Genomic DNA, 24,145 nt, shown 5'->3' on the forward strand with positions numbered 1-24,145 from the left:
CGTGTCAGTATATGAGTACAGTGCGTGTCAGTATATGAGTACAGCGTGTGTCAGTATATGAGTACAGCGCGTGTCAGTATATGAGTACAGTGTGTCAGTATATGAGTACAGCGCATGTCAGTATATGAGTACAGTGCGTGTCAGTATATGAGTACAGTGTGTCAGTATATGAGTACAGCGCGCGTCAGTATATGAGTACAGCGCGTGTCAGTATATGAGTACAGTGTGTCAGTATATGAGTACTGCGTGTCAGTATATGAGTACAGTGCGTGTCAGTATATGAGTAAAGTGTGTCAGTATATGAGTACAGTGTGTCAGTATATGAGTACAGTGTGTGTCAGTATATGAGTACAGTGCGTGTCAGTATATGAGTACAGCGCGTGTCAGTATATGAGTACAGTGTGTGAGTATATGAGTACAGTGCGTGTCAGTATATGAGTACAGCGCGTGTCAGTATAGGAGTACAGTGTGTCAGTATATGAGTACAGTGTGTGAGTATATGATTACAGTGTGTCAGTATATGAGTACAGCGCGTGTCAGTATATGAGTACAGTGTGTCAGTATATGAGTAACGTTTGTCAGTATATGAGTACAGTGCGTGTCAGTATATGAGTACAGCACGTGTCAGTATATGAGTACAGTGTGTCAGTATATGAGTACAGAGTGTCAGTATATGAGTACAGCGCGTGTCAGTATATGAGTACAGTGTGTCAGTATATGAGTACAGTGTGTCAGTATATGAGTACAGTGTGTCTGTATATGAGTACAGTGCGTGTCAGTATATGAGTACAGTGCGTGTCAGTATATGAGTACAGCACGTGTCAGTATATGAGTATAGTGTGTCAGTATATGAGTATAGCGCGTGTCCGTATATGAGTACAGCGCGTGTCAGTATATGGTACAGTGTGTCAGTATATGAGTACAGCGCGTGTCAGTATATGAGTACAGTGTGTCCATATATGAGTACAGTGTGTCAGTATATGAGTACAGTGTGTGTCAGTATATGAGTACAGCGCGTGTCAGTATATGAGTACAGTGCGTGTCAGTATATGAGTACAGTGCGTGTCAGTATATAAGCACAGCGCGTGTCAGTATATGAGTACAGTGTGTCAGTATATGAGTACAGTGTGTCAGTATATGAGTACAGTGCGTGTCATTATATGAGTACATTTTGTCAGTATATGAGTACAGTGTGTCAGTATATGAGTACAGTGTGTCAGTATATGAGTACAGCGCGTGTCCGTATATGAGTACAGTGCGTGTCAGTATATGAGTACAGTGTGTCAGTATATGAGTACAGTGTGTCAGTATATTAGTACAGCGCGTGTCAGTATATGAGTACAGTGTGTCAGTATATGAGTACAGTGTGTCAGTATATGAGTACAGCGCGTGTCAGTATATGAGTACAGTGTGTCAGTATATGAGTACAGCGCGTGTCATTATATGAGTACAGCGCGTGTCAGTATATGAGTACAGTGTGTGAGTATATGAGTACAGCGCGTGTCAGTATATGAGTACAGTGTGTCAGTATATGAGTACAGTGTGTCAGTATATGAGTACAGTGTGTCAGTATATGAGTACAGTGTGTCAGTATATGAGTACAGCGCGTGTCAGTATATGAGTACAGTGCGTGTCAGTATATGAGTACAGTGTGTCAGTATATGAGTACAGTGTGTCAGTATATGAGTACAGTGTGTCAGTATATGAGTACAGCGCGTGTCAGTATATGAGTACTGTGTGTCAGTATATGAGTACAGTGTGTCAGTATATGAGTACAGTGTGTCAGTATATGAGTACAGCGCGTGTCAGTATATGAGTACAGTGGGTCAGTATATGAGTACAGCGCGTGTCAGTATATGAGTACAGCGCGTGTCAGTATATGAGTACACTGTGTCAGTATATGAGTACAGTGCGTGTCTATATGAGTACAGTGTGGCAGTATATGAGTACAGTGTGTCAGTATATGAGTACAGTGTGTCAGTATATGAGTACAGTGCGTGTCAGTATATGAGTACAGCGCATGTCAGTATATGAATACCGTGTGTCAGTATATGAGTACAGCGCGTGTCAGTATATGAGTACAGTGTGTCAGTAATGACTACAGTGTGTCAGTATATGAGTACAGTGCGTGTCAGTATATGAGTACAGTGTGTCAGTATATGAGTACAGCGCGTGTCAGTATATGAGTACAGTGTGTCAGTATATGAGTACAGTGTGTCAGTATATGAGTACAGCGTGTGTCAGTATATGAGTACAGCGCGTGTCAGTATATGAGTACAGTGCGTGTCAGTGTATGAGTACAGTGTGTCAGTATATGAGTACAGTGTGTCAGCATATGAGTACAGTGTGTGTCAGTATATGAGTACAGTGTGTCAGTATATGAGTACAGCGCATGTCAGTATATGAGTACAGTGTGTCAGTATATGAGTACAGCACGTGTCAGTATATGAGTACAGTGTGTCAGTATATGAGTACAGTGTGTCAGTATATGAGTACAGTGTGTGTCAGTATATGAGTACAGTGTGTCAGTATATGAGTACAGCGCGTGTCAGTACATGAGTACAGCGCGTGTCAGTATATGAGTACAGTGTGTCAGTATATGAGTACAGTGTGTCAATACATGAGTACAGTGTGTCAGTATATGAGTACAGTGTGTCAGTATATGAGTACAGCGCGTGTCAGTATATGAGTACAGTGCGTGTAAGTATATGAGTACAGTGTGTCAGTATATGAGTACAGCGTGTGTCAGTATATGAGTACAGTGTGTCAGTATATGAGTACAGCGCGTGTCAGTATATGAGTACAGCGCGTGTCAGTATATGAGTACAGCGCGTGTCAGTATATGAGTGCAGCGCGTGTCAGTATATGAGTACAGCGCGTGTCAGTATATGAGTACAGCGCGTGTCAGTATATGAGTACAGTGTGTCAGTATATGAGTACAGCGCGTGTCACTATATGAGTACAGCGCGTGTCAGTATATGAGTACAGTGCGTGTCAGTATATGAGTACAGCGCGTGTCAGTATATGAGTACAGTGTGTCAGTATATGAGTACAGTGTGTCAGTTTATGAGTACAGTGTGTCAGTATATGAGTACAGTGTGTGTCAGTATATGAGTACAGTGTGTCAGTATATGAGTACAGTGTGTCAGTATATGAGTACAGTGTGTCAGTATATGAGTACAGCGCGTGTCAGTATATGAGTACAGCGCGTGTCAGTATATGAGTACAGTGTGTCAGTATATGAGTCCAGCGCGTGTCAGTATATGAGTCCAGCGCGTGTCAGTATATGAGTACAGTGTGTCAGTATATGAGTACAGTGTGTCAGTATATGAGTACAGTGTGTGTCAGTATATGAGTACAGTGTGTCAGTATATGAGTACAGCGCGTGTCAGTATATGAGTACAGTGTGTCAATATATGAGTACAGTGTGTGTCAGTATATGAGTACATTGTGTCAGTATATGAGTATAGCGCGTATCAGTATATGAGTACAGTGTGTCAGTATATGAGTACAGTGTGTCAGTATATGAGTGCATCGCGTGTCAGTATATGAGTACAGTGTGTCAGTATATGAGTACAGTGTGTGTCAGTATATGAGTACAGTGTGTCAGTATATGAGTACAGTGTGTCAGTATATGAGTACAGTGCGTGTCAGTATATGAGTACAGTGTGTCAGTATATGAGTACAGTGTGTCAGTATATGAGTACAGCGCGTGTCAGTATATGAGTACAGTGTGTCAGTATATGAGTACAGCGCGTGTCAGTATATGAGTACATTGTGTCAGTATATGAGTACAGTGTGTCAGTATATGAGTACAGTGTGTCAGTATATGAGTACAGTGTGTCAGTATATGAATGCAGTGTGTCAGTATATGAGTACAGTGTGTGTCAGTATATGAGTACAGTGTGTCAGTATATGAGTACAGTGTGTCAGTATATGAGTATAGTGCGTGTCAGTATATGAGTACAGTGTGTCAGTATATGAGTACAGCGTGTCAGTATATGAGTACAGTGTGTCAGTATATGAGTACAGTGCGTGTCAGTATATGAGTACAGTGCGTGTCAGTATATGAGTACAGTGTGTCAGTATATGAGTACAGTGTGTCAGTATATGAGTACAGCACGTGACAGTATATGAGTACAGTGCGTGGCAGTGTATGAGTACAGTGTGTCAGTATATGACCACAGCACGTGGCAGTATATGAGTACAGTGCGTGGCAGTGTATGAGTACGGCGCATCTTGATCAAGGTCACCCCTGTCATCCCATCTCTCCAGATCTCACCGTTCCCTCTTTTTTCCTAGTTCCATTTTCACACATATATGTTGAATATTATGCCTGCATTTGCACCTTCTTCCTCTCTCCATTCATCTGCCTCCCCCAACCCATCCCTCCAGCTGGCAATTCATGTTTCAACTTTCCTAAGTATATACTATACCTCAGTCAGTTTGTGTATATCTACATATGATTCTCTGTGTGTTCCCAGATATAGTTATAATTTAGATTATAATCATATGAGAGAAAACATGCACCATTTGTCTCTCACTTAACATATTTTTTTTGTTGTCAGTCCTGGGGCTTGAACTCAGCCCTGGGTGCTGTCCCTGAGCTGCTTTTGCTCAAGGCGAGCGCTCTACCACTTGAGCCATGTCCGGCTTTTTCTTTTTATGTGGTGCTGGGGAATCGAACCCAGGGCCTCATGCATGTGAGGCAAGCACTCTACCACTGAGCCACCTTCCCAGCCCCTTACCATAATTTTTTTTCATATCCATCCATTTCCCTGCAAGTGACACTTTATTATTTCTGATGCATGAATAAAATAACATTGTGCCTGTGTGTATAACTGATATGTAATATGTCATAAACACACAGTGTACACACACGCACACACATATATCTCACATTCTCTTGGTCCACTCATTCACTGAAGGATGTTTCATCCTTCAGTTTCCATAACACATCCTGCCATCCCCCTCTGAGTGGCTGTAACCAAGACTCTAGGACCACCCAGAACACACCTCCTACCTGAGCTTGGAGGATGCTGTTACCTGCATATATGAACCAACATCCCTTTCCTCCACCATTAGTCTGTTCTTTCTACCTCTGGTTTCATGCGCTGCTCTCCAGCTTGAGAATGACATTTAAAGTCTCTATATGATGGAGCTTCCCCTCCCCTCCCTTCCCCCTCACAATGATTTCCGTGAGAGAATCCCTTTAGCTTCCCTCTTCCCTTCAGTTCAGTCAAGCCATCTTTTTCTGACCAGTTAGCTAATGGTTAGTGGTCCTTGATTCAGAGTTTCACTCCAGTCTAGTCAGCTTCTCCAATGGTCGGGAAAGGTTGGGATTCTAAAGAAAGACAGCGTAATTCACAATGGCTTAATTGTTGCGTGCCATTGCTTTTCCTAAGGGAGACAGAAAGCACAAGGTGAAGACCACTTGCTTCTAGAGGTGTGCTGTCTCTACGTATGGCTGGCTTCACATATGGCTGGCCTGCTGGAAACGTGGCTGGCTTTAGATCATTGTATAAATTCCTTCCATGCAGGTAGATGACCCTGAGGAAAGTTAACTCCCTGGATTTTGATTCATAATGAATAACAGAAAAGCCAGATATTCTCTTTGAAAATATTGATCATCACACAGGGGGTGGGGATGGGGCTCTAGTAAGAATTCAACCCAATAGATAACTATAATATAATAAGAATAAGAAAAAAGCTGGATCCCAAGTTCCAAAGTACAGCCTGTGGACATGTCGGTACCCCAAAACCCTCCACATGGAAAAAGCAAAGAACTCAATCTTAACTGAATCTCTTATCCCACGTGGAAATTAGGGACCCAACAGAGAAGGAGACAAAATCAAAATGGAATGTATGCATTTTCCATAGAAATCCTTGGTTAGCCAAACTCCAAAGACCTCAAGTAACAATTGGAAAGGGTTTAAAAGCATTGTTATTGGATATGGTGCTGCTAGTTGATAATGTATTCTATACATGCTGAGAGAATCAATTTTAAGAGTGTACCACACACACAAAATATAAGTATGTATAGTGGTTCCTACGTTAATGCCATTCCTTGACATATACATGTTTAATATTATTATTATTGGTGGTGGTGCTGGTTGTTGTCATGGGATATGAACTCAGAGCCTGGGCACTGCCCCTGAGTTCTTTTGATCAAGGCTAGCTCTCTACCACTTGGAGCCACAGCGCCACTTCTGGTTTTCTGGTGGTTCATTGGAGATAAGAGTCTCACAGACTTTCCTTTCCCAGGCTGGCTTTGAACCACGATCTTCATATCTCAGCCTTTTGAATAGCTAGGAATGCAAGGCGTGAGCCACCAGCACCTGGCATATACATGCTTTAAAAGACCTATTGTACACGATAAACATACAAAAAAGTCAATTAAAATATTTAAATGAAATGAAAGTATCATGGTGTTTCATTTTATGGATAAAGCTGGGTCTGTAGTATATCGGAAGAGCATCTTTCTCTTTCAAGTACATTCGTGCATGCTGTAAGAGGAGATTAGTATTCAGGCATGCTGTGGGGAAGAGGAACCCACACAGCTGTTTCGTCATTGGCATCCCTTGGGCTTTATGTGTTTCAGAATCACCACGACAGCAGCGTGTATGATGGACCTCCGGAGGTACCCGCTGGACGAGCAGAACTGCACCCTGGAGATTGAAAGCTGTGTGTATCTGTGTCTGGGTTTCTTTCTCTTCCCCTCTATGCTTTAAGGTCTTTTGGTTATGAGTTCGCTTTGGTTTTTTCCCAAGGCATTCAGGTTCTTGACATACATTTCAATTCTCTTTTAAAAAAAAAATGAGGCCGGGACCTGGGGAGAAAAGGTTGTGGGACCTCCTTCTCCATCCATAGCCTTGCTCTGTGGTGTGTACTTGTAATTCCAGCAACCATGAGAGGCCTAAAGTAGGCACACCACAGTGCAGGTGCACTCCCCGGTGGAAAATTAAGACTCTGTCTCATAAAAATAACTGGCAGAGGATTGGGAAGGTGGCTCAGTGGTAGAGTGCTTGCCTTGCATGCATGAGGCCTTGGGTTCGATTCCTCAGCACCACATAAGCAGAAAAAGCTGGAAGCAGCTCAAGAACACTAGTCTTGAGCTGAAGAGCTGAGGGACAGCACCCAGGCCCAGAGTTCAGGTCCCACGACCATGGGAAAAAAATAAGTGGCAGAAAACCAGGCTTGGAGGCATGGCTTGAGTAGTAGCGCCACTGTCTAGTGATTTCAAGGTCCTGAGTTTCAACCTCAGCACTGTTCTCCCAAAAGAAATTTAACTTGATAATAGATGAATCTGTTTGTTTGCAGTTTTAAACTATAAAGTAATCAGCTGAACACTGGGCTGTCCTACCTGCTCATATGAAATAAAGATTCCCATAGAACAAATATAATTTTCTTGCTTAGCATTCATTTGTTTTGTTGTTGTTATACTTTTGTTGGTTCTGGGGCTTGAACTCAGAACCTAGGCACTGTCCCTGAGCCTCTTTGTGCTCAAGGCTAGTGCTCTACCACTTGAGCCACAGCACCACTTCCTGCTTTTCCTGAATAGTTTTTATTGGAGATAAAAACTATTGGAGTCTCGCTGACTTTGCCACTTGGGCTGGCTTCGAACCACAATCCTTAGATTTCAGCTTCCTGAGCTAGGATTACAGGAGTGAACTGCCAGTGCCTGACTTGCTTAGAATTTAGAAGAAAATAAAAATGTTGTCTTAAAAGAATAACCCCTGTTTTCATTGTATTTGATGTTGGTATAATTTGGGGAGGGAAAGGGAAAAAACAAATTGCTTAAATAGGGATACAGGTGGACCCATTGCAACAATGAAATGTACAAGATGCTGTTGAAAAACGAACTTTAACCTTTGGCAGGGGGTGGGGGAGATGGGAGGGCAGGGATGGTAGGAGAAACAAAGGAGGAGGCAACAACGCTTGATAAGAAATGTACTGATTACCTTGCTCATGTAATTGTAACCCTTCTGTATGGTATTTTCACAATAAAAAACTTATTAATAATTAAAAAAAAACAATTAGACCAGGGTTGTAGGTCAGTGGTAGAGTACTTGCCTAGCATGCATAAAACCCTGTGTTTGATTTCCCAGTAGGTTTAACTAAACTCTAGGAGTTAGCTTGTCAACAGAGGGAGGAAGATAGAGATAGAAACATACACATATGTACAGGAGCGTGCGCGCATGTGTGTGCGCACACACACACACACACACACACACACAGAGATGGGGAGATACAGAGAAATAGAGAGATAATGACAGACAGACTCTACAAAAGACTCCTTTATTCTAATCTGATTATGGGAGTCTGTTTGCTGTGCTACAATATAGGAAAACAAATGCTCCCTGTCTCAGTCCATTCAGCAAGACAAGAGCAAACACTGTGATGCAATTTTCTTACAATATGCTTCATCACGCATGAGTGGCTGAACCGCTGAGACCTCTAGCAGTCCAAGCAGAACTCATTTCCCATCAGGATCTCCAACTTAGAAGGGAGCCGTTTCTGCATCTCGGCAATTTGCTTCCATTTATGGGGTGGTTCAGATGCAGGATTGGTTTTTGGGTTGTTTTTCTTTTTTTCATGTGTGCCAGCGTTACAGCTTTAAACTCAAGGTTTTGAACACTGTCTCTTCACTTTTACTTGAGCCACAGCTCCACTTCTAGGTTTGGAGTGCTTAAGTTAGAGAGAAGAGTCTCACTGACTTATCTTCCCCAGGCTGGCTTTGAAATGCAATCTTCAGGTTTCAGCCTCCTGATTTGCTAGGAATACAGGCATGAGCCACCAATAGCAGCTCAGCTGCTTTATTGGTAATTTAGTGCCGAGCTGAATCTGTAGTGTCTAACAAATAGGCATCCTTCCTGTCCCCCCTGACCTGTTATAGCGTGATTCACTATTGATCTCTTAGAGGAAAAGTTGTAAATGATCCCACTGAACCTTGGGGTGGTTCAATGACTGTAACATGGCAGTGTCGCTGGAAGTAGTTGAGGCGAAGAGGGAAGGTGTATGTGAAAGTATGGAGAGATGGCCCCTTGGGAAGCTGGTCTCCAGGTCGTGAAGGCGCTCAGCCACTGCATACCTGCCATGCTTTCTGAGAGTCTTGCTCTCGAGAGAATGAGGAATTGAAATCATGTCGAGTGATGCATAATTGAATCATCTGGGGACATTTACCAAAGAGAACAGCAGGCTCAGGGGAGAGATGATGGCTCCCAGCAGTTGAAGAGTTATCTTGGGAAGTTAAATAGATTCTGCGTGGCCAGAAGGCATGAGTCCAATGAGACGATGAAGGTATGGGAAAGGCAAACACGGGGTCTAAGTAAGGAAGCAGCTCCTCTTGGGACTGCCCGGACAGATAGTGATATCTGACCATACAGCATCCTTTGCTATGATGCAGAGTACGACATGCAGAAAGATCTGCCAGAGCAGAGACCCCTTCCCCTCAATGTGCAAGGCCCCAACCCCGAAGGTGGCTCAGTGGTAGAGCGCTTGCCTTGCATGCATGAGGCCCTGGGTTCGATTCCTCAGCAGCACATAAGCCGCAAAAGCTGGAAGTGGTGCTGTAGATCAAGTGGTAGAGCGCTAGCCTTGAGCTGAAGAGCTGAGGGACAGCGCCCAGGACCAGAGTTCAGGCCCCACAGCTGACAACAACAACAAAAAAAAAGCTTTTGAGATGAAAGTCCAATTCTTGGGTGGCCTGGCTATTACTCATATCTCCATTGGGGATGGAGAAGCAAAGTATGTAGCTTTTTTGTCCTTCTTTCCAGGACAAATTCATTGATCCATGGATTTATCCAACAAATATGTAGAGAATCTTGAACTCCTTGCAAGCACTGGGTCTTTTTTTTTTTTTTTTTGGTTGTTGTTTTGTTTTTCAGTTGTGTTTTCATTCATTTTTAGTGCCTGGGCCCAGAGATTTGCACATGCTAAACAAGATCTCTGCTATTGGGCTCTACCCACAGCTCCTAGGCAGACACTGTGCTAGCAGAATTGTATATAAAGGAGACATAGTCTTTCTAAAGAATTGTACTATTTGTGCTCTCCATAGATTCTCTTATACTACAATTAATTCATTTGTAACTGCTTGGGTGCCACCCAGTGTGCTGACTTCTAGATTCATCTAAGTCAAAGCCCAACATAATGAGCACTGAGAAATGAGTATTTGCGAGGGGTGAGGGGTGGGTTAAGAAGAGAACCATAGAAGAAGGAATGGGAGAAATGAGTGGAATGCAGGCAAGCATGTGTTGTCTATGCTACAGCACTGAGAAAAATAAGGGAAGGGGCAGATGGAAGGGGGGTGAAGATGTGGAAGGGAGGCACAGACCAAGGTGCATTTTATACATAAATTGCTTTGTGAAATGCCAAAAAAATTCAATACGTAACCTGAACATTAAGAGAAGTGAGGGAAGGGGTAGGATGGGAGGGGCAGGTAAGAGGGTTGAAAGGGGTGACATTGATCAAGAGGCATAAACTGCTCTGTTAAATGGCAACTCCTCTGTACAACGACTTGAAGAAAATAATTGAATACATATGTATATATATTTATATATAATGCTTACATTCACAGAGTTTCTTTTCTAGAAAAGGCAGGAAACGAATAGAAGTTTCGAAAGAACTACAGTTTGCTACAAGGGCTGGGGGTGTTTATAAGTTTTACCAGAAAGATTGAAGTGCACTAGTGTACATACAAACCTCAAGAAGGAAGAGCCACGCACAGTAGATGTTCAGAGGACATAGAGACCTAGCCAGAACAGAAGGAGACCGGTGGGGCAGGGCTGGTAAGTGAGAGGTGAGAAGAGGTACCCAGGACCCAGGACCCTAGGTCCATAAGTTCCTCATGAGGAGCTCAGATTTAGGTTGTTATTTTTTTGTTAATCAGCTGTACTGGGAAGCAGTTGAGAACTCAAAGCATAGAGCAGTAGCACGGCCAGGTGTTTGTTTTATTAAAGATGGTTGTAACAAAGCACTGGTGCCTCATAGTTGTAATCCTAGTTATCCAGGAAGCTGAAATCTGAGGATTGCACGCTTGAACTATAATAGATAGTTCATGATGACGTTTATCTCCAATGAAGCAGGAAAAAAAAAAATTCCTGGAAGCAGACCTGTAGCTCATATAGTACCGTGCCAGCCTTCTAGTGGAAAACTCAAGCAAGAACAGGCCTTGAGTTCAAGCCCTAGTACTGGCACACACACACACACACACACACACACACATTTGCACAAAGATGACAGCAGACTTCCATAAAGAGCTAGCCTTAGTTGTGGAGACAGATACAGATGTCCCCTACATCTCTGGTTCATTTGTCTACCTTTCAATTGGATACATTCATATCCCAAAATCTATTAGATTGTATGGTATTTTTTCCTCACATGCATTTTGATTTTTTAATTGAGCTTGCTGTAAAAAGCTAATCTCACCCCTTTGGGAGACTCCTGGGTGTAAAAAATAAAGTTGAGCCGGGTGCTGGTGGCTCACACCTGTAATCCTAGCTACTCAGGTGGCTGAGATCTGGTTCGAAGCCAACCCTGGTAGGAAAGTCTATCTGCAATGAACCACCAGAAAAACCAGAAGTAGAGCTGTGGCTCAAAGTGGTAGAGCACTAGCCTCAAGCAAAAGAGCTCAGAGACAGTGCCCAGAGTCTGAGTTCAAGCCTTACGACTCACACACACACACACACACACACACACACACACACACACACACAATGGGACGTCTCTGGTGAGCAGACCTCACGGCTAGAGAGAGTAGATGAAGCACCCACACACACAAAGGAGAGCACTGGTTTTGCTTGGAGAGTTTATGTCATCAATCACTGTCTAGGTAACTCAGCTCCCAGCTCCTGTTGAGCCTCTGCCTTTTCTTATCCTTTCTACTTGAGTTCTCATCTTTTCTTACCATTGTCTTATTCATTCCCGTCAAGATATCTCCTTTATATAATGTCTGGGCCAGCCGTAGGGCTGTTCTCTACAGATGCAAGTCTAGCCAGACCCCCTCTGTCCCATCTTAGCCTAGTGGCTGTCCCTTTTAAGACCAAATTGGTACCAACCAAACCACACAGTGAACACAAAAGAAAACACTTGAAAATTCATTCTTGGGTGGCACTTGTTACAGACAAGCCCACTAAACCAATCTTCAAATATGACTGAGCTGCTGCTTCCATTCCATGAGTTTCTTCTTCTGTGGATGTGGTACTGAGGAATCGAACCTAGGGCTTCATGCATGCTAGGCAAGCACTCTAACCACTGAGCCACATCCGCAGCCCTTGGTGAGTTTCTTTGGCTGTGTGGTTTCTACGAAATGATGACTGTCTCACGTCTGCCACGTTCCTTCCTTTTCTTTCCTGGTAGATGGCTACACCACAGATGACATTGAATTTTACTGGCGTGGCGGGGACAAGGCTGTCACGGGTGTGGAAAGGATCGAGCTCCCCCAGTTCTCCATCGTGGAGCACCGCCTGGTCTCGAGGAATGTTGTCTTCGCCACTGGTGAGTTTTGGTCCCTTCAGGACCATGGTCACATTGGAATGACGCGTTCTGAGTGAAATACATGGCCACTGCCTTATGGGAGCACCGCCATCTTCCATTCACCTCTGCACCAAACCCTTGTGTCCATCTCTAAAAGGGATCAATACCTCTTGATGGAGAATTCAGCCTAAGAAGGAGATGCTCTCTGGGGCTTGTTATGGAAAGGGTCAAAGAACAGAGGTCAATGTAGCCAGACAGTATTTGATTCCCCCTCCCTACCCCTCTGTCCCCTTCCCCTCACATCTAGACAAGAGGCTGACAATGACCATAGACACAAGGAGGAAGGGAAAGGGGAGGCTTTCTAACAACCCTGGGCGTGATCACAGGCAGCCTTAGTAGCCAGGATAGTAGCTTCTCATAGTCTTGCCTCTAGAAATTTTTCTCCTGATAGAGTCTCCACTTAAGGCTGTCCTAGCTTGGTCTTCATTGTGTATTTTTTTGTTTGTTTCACCTATCCAAAGATGGAAGCAATACCTTCTGTCTGTACTTCCTGAGGTGTTAATTGAATTACTACTGCATAAAAATGTATGACTCATGATGCTTTTTCCCTGGCTCTGCCTTCTTACTGAAGGCTGAGCGTGGCAGTGTGTGTGTGTGTGTGTGGGGGGGTACACTTGAGATGATCAAGGAAAGTGCTTAGTAGGGCTGAGTTCACAAACTCAGGGTTGATATGGTACAGGAAGTCCAGAGCTGGCCCTATGCTCAGACCACAACCAGAAGGTAGAGATCAGCGTGAAGTTAGTATGTCCTCACAAAAGCTGTGGATTGAATCCTTCCAACCTGCAGCCACCAGCTGCTGCTTTGCCTGGCACCTGCTCTGGTTCATTTCACCCCAGTGCCTTTTATTCTAGTGAAGGTGTTTTTGTTCATAGCAACTTACCGTACCTGGGATTTCAATAATACCCGTCCCTTTGGAGGGCCCTGCTCTGCTCACTCCTTACCACTCTCTGCCCCACCTTGCTTTATGCTGGAGATTGCTCTACTGATTGATCTCCCTTCCCACTCCTCCCGCTCTGACAATAGCCAACTTCAGGATCCTCAGATCTCAGCCACCTGGGTAGCTAGGATTCCCGGCGTGAGCTACTGACACCCACCTGGGGCTAGCTATCTTCTGTCGGTGGGTCTCTTTGAGTCCCATTTGGTGTCAGCTCAACTGTCATGTATTCTGACTCTGATTTACATATATCAGCTATTCAAGAGATGCGTTGGGGGGTGTCAGTGTATTTGTACTTGGGATTCTCACAAATACCAAAACCTCAAATATAGGTTCTGTTGGGATGGTAACTGAGAAGGAAGAGAATAGAGTGTTTGTATAAGGTCTGTCCTCTAAATCTGCTGGATCTTTTGGGATATCTGGAACTAATATCAACGTTACTACTTGATCCAGAGTTGTATATTATTTCTGTGTGTGTCAGTACTGGGGCTTGAACTCATGGTCCGGGGGCTGCCCCTCACTCAAGGCTAGTGCTCTATTACTTGAGCCACAGCTCCATTTCCAGTTTGGGGGTTGGTTAATTGGCAATAAGATGTCTCACAGACTTCCCTACCTGGGCTGGCTTTGAGCCATGATCCTCACCTCTCAGCCTCTTGAGGAACTAGGATTATAGATGTGAGCTACCAGTGCCCAGCCAGAGCTATACTTTTAATGAAAGTGTCTATAAAGTAAATTCTCAGAGTATTCATTGGGAGCTACAGCTGGAGGGTTAGTACAAACCTGGAAACATGCACGGATAGGCTTTCTAAGAATGAACAGGAAGAAGAAATTGAAAAAAAAAAGGATAAAAGGAAACAGAGAAAGAATAAATTCCCTTAATCCTACACCTTGCCAGCCCTCAGATCTGAGACTCCATGCTATATGTTCACTGTCATCTACATCTAAAATAGGCTAGATATTTGAAATTCTTTGCATCACAACTTGAAAAGTATTAACCTGGAGAATGCTGGGGGAATTTGGTTTACTGAACTGCACTTTTGAGCACGGCGAGTTAAACATCCAGCGCTCAGTTGGTTTTCTCTCAGAAAAATAAATAAGGCAACTATCACAGCATAATTTTCTGAGGAGTGAAATTAAAAGTAACGATTCAAACAGGAATGAAAGCATAGGATTTTTTTTTACATATCTGATTTCTAATGAAACAAATTAATCTACATGTTAATTGGGATGTGTCAAAAAAAAAAAAACACAACCATTCGCTTAAATGTCCTGAAAGCAAACTGATTGCAATTCATCAAGAATATGTGACAATTTTAAGTAAATTGTCAAATCTCAGTTGGTAGACTGTCTAATAGACTCTAATTAGTTAAGCAACGCACTTAATTCTAGGAATAATTGGAATTTTTCTCCCACTGGGGAAGTACTGTACCACTTGAACCATGCCCTGACCGTTATTTGTTGTAGTTTATTTTTCAGAAAGGGCTTTACCTTGATTATCTTACCTTTACCTCTTATTGCTAAGAGATGTGGGCCACCACACCAGCTTGGGTTTTGTGTGTGTGCATTTGTGTGAGGGCTGGGTATATGTGTATATCAGTCCTGGTACTTGAACTCAGGGCCTGAACGCTATCCCTGAGCTTTTCTGCTTAAGGCAAGCACTCTACTGCTTGAGCCACATTTCACTGTTGGCTTTTTTAGTGCTTAATTAGAGATGAGTCTCATGGACTTTCCTGCCTGGGCTAGCTATGAACCTTGATCCTCAGATCTCAGCCTCCTGAGTAGCTAGGCGTGAGCCACAGACGTCTAGCTCCATACAAAAGATGTTATAACTTTAATAACAATCTGTATAGCTTTTATTTATGTTCACATACAGGAAAATGTTAGAAATATAAATGTACATCTAAGTAATCGGTAAGCAAACAATTGTCCAACCACCCCCAAACAGCCTCTAATCTCTATCTTATTACTTCTTAGCTAATGATGTTGCCTAGTTTTTAACCTTTTCTATAGGATGAGAGTTTGGAATTGTTTGGTGATTCTTTAGCTCAGTCTTATACTGTGTCTCTATGGTTTGCCTATTTTCCTTCCTGTAATATGTATATAAACCCACAATGCTTTACCCACTCTGTTCATTTGCACAAGTATCAGCAATATTGCTATGAACATTCTTGTACCTGTCTTTCTGTGAATACATGCATGCATACGTGTTATTGCTCTACCTAGAAGTGCAATGATAGTTGAAACTTAACTGGATGTGTCAGACTGCTTTCTAGAAGGTTCATTCTCAGTTACATGGACTCAGTAACGATCGAGTGTTCTGTCTGCCTCACATCCCAGCCAATGCTGGAGGGGGAAGTGTTCTGCTGGGTGCTGGGTGTGAGGTGCCTCTTACAGTCTTCACTTCCATTTCTCTGGTTCCAAGTCAGGTTGAGACCTTACCTGATGGTCTATTTGGTGATCTTCTTTGGTGATCTGTTGATATAAATCACGATGTATTTTCTGTTATTCTTACTTATCTATTGATACTTTATATATTATAGACACAAGATTGTTGTTCGTTTGGGGTGTTTATTTTTAGGCTTTTGTTTTGTTTTGTTTTTGGTGCAGGTCCTTGGGCTTGAACTCTGGCCCTAGGTACTGTCCCTGAGCTTTCTTTGCTCAAGGCTAGCACTCTACTATTTGAGTCGCAGCTCCATTTCCAAGGCTTTTGTGGTAGTTTAGCGGAGATAAGAGTCTCACAATGTGGGATGCCGGTGACTCATGCCTATAATAATCTTAGCTACGCAGGAGGTTGAGATCTGAGGATTGCAGTTCAAAGCCAACCCCAGCAGGAAAGTCTGTGAGACTTTTATCTCCAATAAACCACTAGAAAACCGAAAGTTCAAGCCTCACGACTAACCAAAAAAAAAAAAAAAAAAAGGGGGGGGTGGTCTCACAGACTTTCCTACCTGGTCTGGCTTTGAATTGCAGTATTCAGATCTCAACCTCCTGAGTAACTAGGATTATAGGTGTGAGCCATCACTGGCCAACCCAGATGCAACCTGTGTATGTGATCCACAAGTATGCCTTTTTCATAATTATAGATCTGGATCAATAGTCCCCCTCATTTTTATTTAATTTTTGTGAATGGAGTGTGCTATGAGCCAGTGGTCATTTTCCTTCTCTTATTACCCTACAGGAACACATTTGTTATAAGTTGTGGATGTATCCAATGGGTCTGAATTTGAATTTGATGTTCTGCTCCATTGTTTTATGTATTCATTGTGGTAAATCACAGTACTCACTGCTGCATAATCTCCTTTAAGTAGAACAGATCCTTCGTGCTCTCTGCGTTTTATTCTATGTATTCCTGGCCCTTTTCTTTATTTCCCTATAAATTTTATAATCGGATCATTAATTTTCATTTAAAAGTGGCTCGGCTTTGTATTTATGACTGCATTAATTAATTCAGTGGAAAGTGACATCATGATTCTGCCAATTTCTGTGTCTCTTATCTCTCCATTGGCTTAAGTCTTTAATTCACTTCAGTGCCTTATCTAGGTACCTCTGGCACATCTTTGTAAGATTTTTTTCCCCCAGATGTTTGATATTTTCTGATGCTAAAATATTTTAAACATCATTTCCCATTTGCTGGGTACTGATATGAAAATAGTGATTATTTTTACATTGAAGAGCCTTGATAAAATTGAGATGGGACTCTCACTTTTGATCATTCTGACTTATTTTCTATTGCCACTATGCATATGATTTATGTATACTTTAGATCCCACACAATACTATTGTTACTAAAGGAAGATAAGTGTAGATAGAATTACATGGTTCTTCATTCTTTTCTCTACCTCCAAGCCTTTCTTGAGGCAGATACCAGTGGTCCGTGTCTGTGATTCTAGATACTTATCAGTCTGAGATCTGGAGGATCAAATTTTGAGACTCGTCCAGGCAGAAAAGTCCATAAAGATTCCACCTCCAAAATAACAAGAAAAAAAATCCAGGCTGGATATCTAGCTCAAGTAGTAGAGGAGGAGAAGTCTAGTACTGAAGTACATTCTTTTTTTTGTCTGTTATGGAACTTGAACTCTGGGCCTGGACACTGTCCCTGAGCTCTTTTGCTCAAGACTAGCTCTCTACCACTCTGAGCCACAGCACCACTTCTGGTTTTCTGGTGGTTCATTGGAGATAATAGTCTCACGGACCTTCCTGCCCGGGCCGGTTTTGAACTGTGATCCTCAGACTACAGCCTTCTGAATAGCTAGGATTGCAGGCATGAGCCACCAGCATCTGGCTTCCTAAGTCCTTTTTTTAAAAAAAATCTGAGTCTCCAGTGTTTGCATTTCTTGCCATCTATGTACAAATATGACCTCTTATTACTTTTGCATAGAGGATGTATGTGTTGATGATAGATTGGCAATTGTATTTGTTTCTCCACTTGAAGATATTGTGTATTTTTGGTTTCCGTTATTCTACATTGAAATATTCTATATTATTCTATTTTGAAAATGATCTCTGGAGTTCATTTTGCCTAACATCATCTTTTCTGACCTTTTCTGCTTGTCTCAGACATATACTAGTTACTGCAAATAAGGGAACCCATGGGACCTATGTTTCTTTGAGCCTGGCTTGCTTCACTTAATATAATTTTTTTTCAACTCTTTCCATTTCCTAACAAATGGGGCAATGCCATTCTAACATATTTATAAGGTGATTGTTTTGTTGCTTTGTATGTTCCTCCCCCACAGTATAATCCCTGTTTTCACCGTATTTGATGTTGGTATAATTTGGGGAGGGGAAGGGAAAAAACAAATTGTTTAAATAGGGATACAGGTGGACTCATTGCAACAGTGAGATGTACAAGACGCTATGTCGAAAAAGGAACTTTACAACTTTTGGAGGGGGATGGGGGAGTGTATTCGTGGAGATGGGAGGGCAGGAATGGTAGGGAAAAAACAGAGGAGGCAACAATGCTTGATAAGAAATGTACTTACTACCTTGCTCATGTAATTGTAACCCCTCTATACAGTATTTTCACAATAAAAAAAACTTATTAAAAATTATCTCTGGTTTAACCCCCTTGGTTTTCATTGGCATTGTTAACCAGTTATGTTCCCACTGGCAATATTCTCTGTAATTCTTCCTGAAGCCTGTGGATCTTTGGCTGAGGATCACTGTCACGGTCTCCCTCTCTTCCTAGAATTCCGCTCACACACTATTCATGCCTCCTCATGCTGCATCTTGGGAATTCATATTTCAGAAAGGATCTCTGCTTGATCCTAGAAGCAGCGAGAGGCATTTGCAGTCTTGGGTAAGTTCATCGGAATTCAGGTAGTTCTGAGCGCATTCCATCACAGATACTGAGGGAAGATTCTATGGAGGTTATCTCCTCTGGAATAAATAAACTCTATGCTTTATTTTTCACACCTCTTCCTTTTTTTCTGAAGAATTTAAAGCTGTTTCAGTGTTTAATCCTATTTTTGTTTGGTCTATTAATACATGATGGAAAAAAATAAGAAAACATTTTTTAAATGCTCACCTCTCAGAAAATAAGAATCCTACAACTCTATATATTTCCCTGGTTACATTGTGGGTAGGAAGCTTTTTTTCCCCAACATCCTATGCTTTTGAGAAAAGCTAAAAATCAGGAGGGCTGAGTCTTTGCTTGAGTAACAGTAACAAGCTGTGGAGATGTTTGCAAATCACTGCAATCACACATAGGAAAAAGTATCAGGAGAAAAGAAATCCTGAACTAAGTGTGGTTTGACTAATATATTCAGCTGAGAGATAACAGCCATGTGTTTTCACTCTGGATCTATGGATCACCAAGTTGGGACTGTAGTTATGTGTGTGTGTGTGTGTGTGTGTGTGAGAGAGAGAGAGAGAGAGAGAGAGAGAGAGAGAGAGTGTTGCTAGTATTGGGGCTTGAACTCATGGCCTTGGAACTCTCGCTTGGTTTTCTCACTCATGACTGGTGCTCTACCATCTGAGCCAGACCTCCACTTCCAGGTTTTTGCAGATAAGTCAGAGATAAAAGTCTCATGGACTTTCTGCCTCAGACTGGCTTTGAACTACCATCCTCAGATCTCATCCTCCTGGGTAGCTAGGATTAGAGGCATGAATCACCAGCTCCTAGCACCATTCATTTATTCCCCCTCCCTTATTTTCTATTGTTGGAAATCTTCAGCCATTACCTGTGTGTCTTTATCTGGTAAACTGCCAATCTCTCAATCCTATCCAAAATGAGAGGCCCAGAGCCTGTTCATTTCTTGTGCCAAGGAAGAGCTTTGCCACCTCAGCTGGCTACTGTGAAGTCACTTTCCTTTAAGAGCTCCTGACATATGTCAGCCACAGACACCAGATTGTTTTCCAGAATCCCATGGCTCGACATCTCCTGTGCAAAAATAACCCTTGCGTACCATCGTCGACTGACATCGCCTTTAAGACCTCCGACAGACAGGTTTAAATAGACTCAGTGGTGAGAAAACCTTGATTCCAAAATAAGGAGCACAGAGCAGTCAAAAGAGAAGGCAAAATGAATGTGTATTTATAGAATGTCACTTCTTTTTTGTTGTTGTTTGTGTAGTTAGATAATATATTTCGGACTGGATATAAAATAAGACCCATAATTCCCAAGAGCATAGACAAAGGAAAATATTGTCTTCTTTATTATTGTGATAGAGTTCATACGGTACAAAACACCCACGGACAGTAAACGTCAGTGGTGCTTGGTATATTGATGGAGTTGCACAATCTCGACCAATCAATTTTAGGATAATTTTACCACCATCACCACCATCACCAGCAAGTCCCACCCTCACCATCAAATCACCAACACCCTGACCACCAACAGCCCAACCACCACTACCACCATCCTGATCACCAACATCACTACCACCACAAACACTACCACTAGCAACCACACAACCATGTCCACAAGCATCACCACCACCATCACCTCCACACCCAGCATACCCCTTCGCAGTGCCTTTCTCTTTGTTGCTTTTACCAACCATAGATAACCAGAAGTTCAGTTTTTATTTCTGTGGACTTGCCAATTCTATACATTTCATATATATACACGTATATATGTATATATACGTATATACACACACATATATGTGTGTGTATATATATGTATATGTATATACTGACTGTTTTTTTGCATTTAGCATGACACTTTTAAGGTTCCCAAGTTGAGATCTTAGTCCTTCATTTCTTTTTTTTTATTGCTGTGTAATGCTCTTTTATATGAACATATCACATTTTGTGAATTCATTTGTCAGCAAAACATTAGAGTTGTTACATTTCCATTCTTCCATTGATTTTTTTAGAGGGTGGGGCTATTAGGTACAGGACAACTGTGAACATCTATCTGTGTATGTGTTTTAGTGCAGATGTATGTTTTCATTATCTCAAAAAGTGAACTCATTTACTTAGAACTGGACTTGCTGGGTCAGAGAAATATATTTAACCCTCTGAGGAACTGTTTTGTAAAATGATGGCACCATTTATGTTCCTCCCATGGTATATGAGGGATGTAATTTTTCCCATCCTCATCAACACTTATTTAAAAAAGAAAATTTCAGCCATCCTAGCGGATATAAGATTGTGTCCTGTGGTGTTTTTGATTGATGTTTTTCTACTGAGCAATGATGTTGCACATTTTTCCACATAGCTACTACTCATTTGTCTATCTTTGAAGACATATCTATTCAAAGCCATCTTCTACGTTAAACAATTTGGTTATCTCATTGCATTCACTTATTTTTGTGCTGATATTGAGGCTAAACTTGGGGCGTGGGACTGTCCTTTAGCTATTTCACTCAAGGCTGGCGCTCTACCACTTGAGCCACAGCTCTACCTCTGCCTTTGCTTCCTTAATGGTTCATTGGAGTTATGGAATCTCATGGACTTTCCTGCCTAGACTAGCTTTGAAACAAGATCTTTAGATCTTATCCTCCTGAGCAACTAGGATGAAAGATCTTATCCTGCTGAGTAACTACGATGAAAGGTGTGAACCTTGGATGTCGGTCTCTATTGAGTTTTTGTGTATGAGTTTTTGTGTGTTACTTTTCATAAGTATCCTTTATATATTCTTCATCAGCCATGTGGCTTTTGTATATCCCTTCTCAATCCATAGGTTGTCTTTTTTACTTTCTTGATGGTATCCTTTGCAATAGTGTGTTTTTCAATTTTGGGTGGATTTTAATTTCACTTCTTCTTCTATCACCATTGGGTTGCTACCCTGATTTTATTCACAGGGCGACACAGGTTCTGAGCAGGTTGGTCAGCTTCCTCAAGAGGAATGCTTCAACCAAGTTCGGACGTTGGATTGTCCAAAGAACCCTGTTCTTTCCTGTAGTATCTTACTGCAGAAATTCCCTATAGAGAATCAGGCATGACTTGAGATGGTTGAGGATTTTTTTTGTGTGTGGTGGTGGTAGTTGTTTTGTGCCAGTCTTGGGGCCAGAATTCAAGGTCTAGCTACTGTTCCTGAGCTTTTTTGCTTAAGGCTAGTGCTCTACTATTTAAACCACAACTCCACTTCTGCCTTTTTGGTGCTTCATTGGAGATAAGCATCTCATGGACTTTCTTGCCTGGGCTGGCTTCGAACTTCGATCTTCAGATCTCAGCCTACTGGGGAACTAAGATTACAGGCCTGAGATACAAGCATCTTGCTTGAGATGGGTTCTTTAACTCCAATTCTGTATTTCCTCCTTCTTCTCCACTTCATACATTTCCTTTCCTTCATAGACTTGTTCAACCTACAAGAAGATGACTGGTAATGAGAGCGAGAAATGATACAAACTTTCTCTTTCTGAGACGGGCTTTTACTTCATAGCCCAGGCTGGTCTCAAAATCTTGTTCCTCCTGCTTCAGCCTCTTCGCAGGTGCTGGGATTACAGGCGTGCCCCATCATGCCTAGCTAAGAACACTGTTTTTAATTGTATTATGAAGTGAAAGGGAGATTGCAAAGGAATAAAATAGCATGGTCAAGGACTGGTGAGCAGTACTTAGAACTTTTCTAAGGGAGAAAGACCTCAACGCTGTCTTGACAGGGAAGTGGCACCTATTTTCATGGGTGGGATCTTTAGCCCTTGCTAAAACATCAATTGGCTATAACCCAGGGGCTCTTATTACTGTCAGGGTATTTTATATGCACATTTTAAAATGAGTTCTTCAAAATATATATGTCTTAATGCCTAGAAAGTGATATAAACTTGGGCTGGATTAAGAGCCTTGTTTTTAACAGAATGTTCTGGGCATCTGGGGAGAAAAGGATGGAGATTAGCATCTTGGAGAGATGGCTTTGCCAGGATGGTCCTGACTTGGAATGATGTACTCCTGTGTGTTCAGAGGCTGGGCTCCTGCTTATTGGCTCTGTGTTTCCTGGGGGCGGGGCCACAGCTGGATTGGCACAGCAGCCCTGGGGATCCTGTGCATTTCTGCCTTTGTTTGAAAGCCTCAGCTGCTGCCTTGGAAGTGGACATCTTCATCTCACTGACACTTCATGTTTTTTTAAATTTTACATGACTGGCTTCTAAGCTATGTTCCCCTCACCCCCAAATAGCTATAGTCCCAATTCTGGAATCTCACCTTGCCAATCAATGTAAAGACTTGATCTGAGAAGGTCTCCTCCCTCTCCCTCCCCCCGAAAGGATCCTGTGCATCAGTGAGTACCTCAGTCTACCAGCACGAAGTCTTTTCCTCGATCACTAAGCTATCACGTGGCCTGGAAAGTACTGGTGGCCACAGCATGGCACGTAGATCAGCGATAGCAATGCTGTGTGTGTATGAGACTCCTCAACATGCCTTAGGAGACCTGTAGGAGACTCTTAGAAGGGGCCCTGGAGCTGGCTGACCCCTCCCCCCCCAGATGACTCATTTTCCATCTTTGTGGCCTGCTGAACTCACTCAGAGTGGGATCTGCACAGGGTAGAGAGGGCCAATTTTGGTTGGCTCGAAGTCATGTCACTTTTAACAAATAGATGATATCTGGCAAGGCAGATACACACACAAATAGCAGAGTCCCTTTAAGTCTAGACTTGGTATCGGTGCCTATCTTAGCAAATTTCCAGAGATCCATGCTCATAATCAGATCAGTATTCTCTTCCTGAAGTTTCCTAGTGATCTTTCCTAAATGCTTGACTACGTCATCACATGATGATCTCCCCACTTCAGAGAAAATTATTCCAGTACAAACCGAAATGGACACCAAGTTCATACAGAATGGCTGACAGGGTTAGGAAACTCACAAGTGGAGTAGACTGGGTGGAACATGACAGGACAGCGAGCGTTCATGTTGTGCTTTTGGAGTGTAGGGATGGAACAGAGGGCCAAGGGCCTGGAGTAAGGGAAGGCCTGTGACTAGGGCCCTGCATAGTTCACCATGTCAGTGCTCTGCCTTTACTGAGAATACATCATAGAGCAACAGAGCTGTGCTCAATTTATGCCTGGGATTGGGCAGCTCTATTCTATTAATGATGCTTGAAAAATTAGTTGTTTGAGGGAGAAAAAACAATGTGTGTTTTTTACCTCATGTCAAACCCTAAAATCACTCACAATCCTTAAAATAGATTTCTGGACAGATTTGTATTGTGGACTTACCTATTATTTAAAAAAAATTAATTAAATGAATAAATAAAGTTTTAAAATTCACAGGGCGAGCACTGTATAGTGGTGTAC

The 24,145-nt window shown here is 42.3% G+C and overlaps 1 protein-coding gene across 2 annotated transcripts in view; it reads left to right on the forward strand.

The window, feature by feature from the left end:
- Window positions 1-24,145, forward strand: part of Gabrb3 (gamma-aminobutyric acid type A receptor subunit beta3) — a 212,529-nt gene that overhangs the window by 170,579 nt on the left and 17,805 nt on the right. For both annotated transcript variants that reach the window (XM_042697461.1, XM_042697460.1), the window contains exons 5-6: window positions 6,602-6,684; window positions 12,358-12,495. In XM_042697461.1, coding sequence (XP_042553395.1) covers window positions 6,602-6,684; window positions 12,358-12,495 — 221 coding nt within the window. The remainder of the gene's footprint in view (window positions 1-6,601; window positions 6,685-12,357; window positions 12,496-24,145) is intronic.

The sequence above is a fragment of the Dipodomys spectabilis genome, unplaced genomic scaffold (assembly GCF_019054845.1).
Source record: "Dipodomys spectabilis isolate Male_0828 unplaced genomic scaffold, ASM1905484v1 ptg000219l, whole genome shotgun sequence".
Classification (NCBI taxonomy): Eukaryota; Metazoa; Chordata; class Mammalia; order Rodentia; family Heteromyidae; genus Dipodomys; species Dipodomys spectabilis.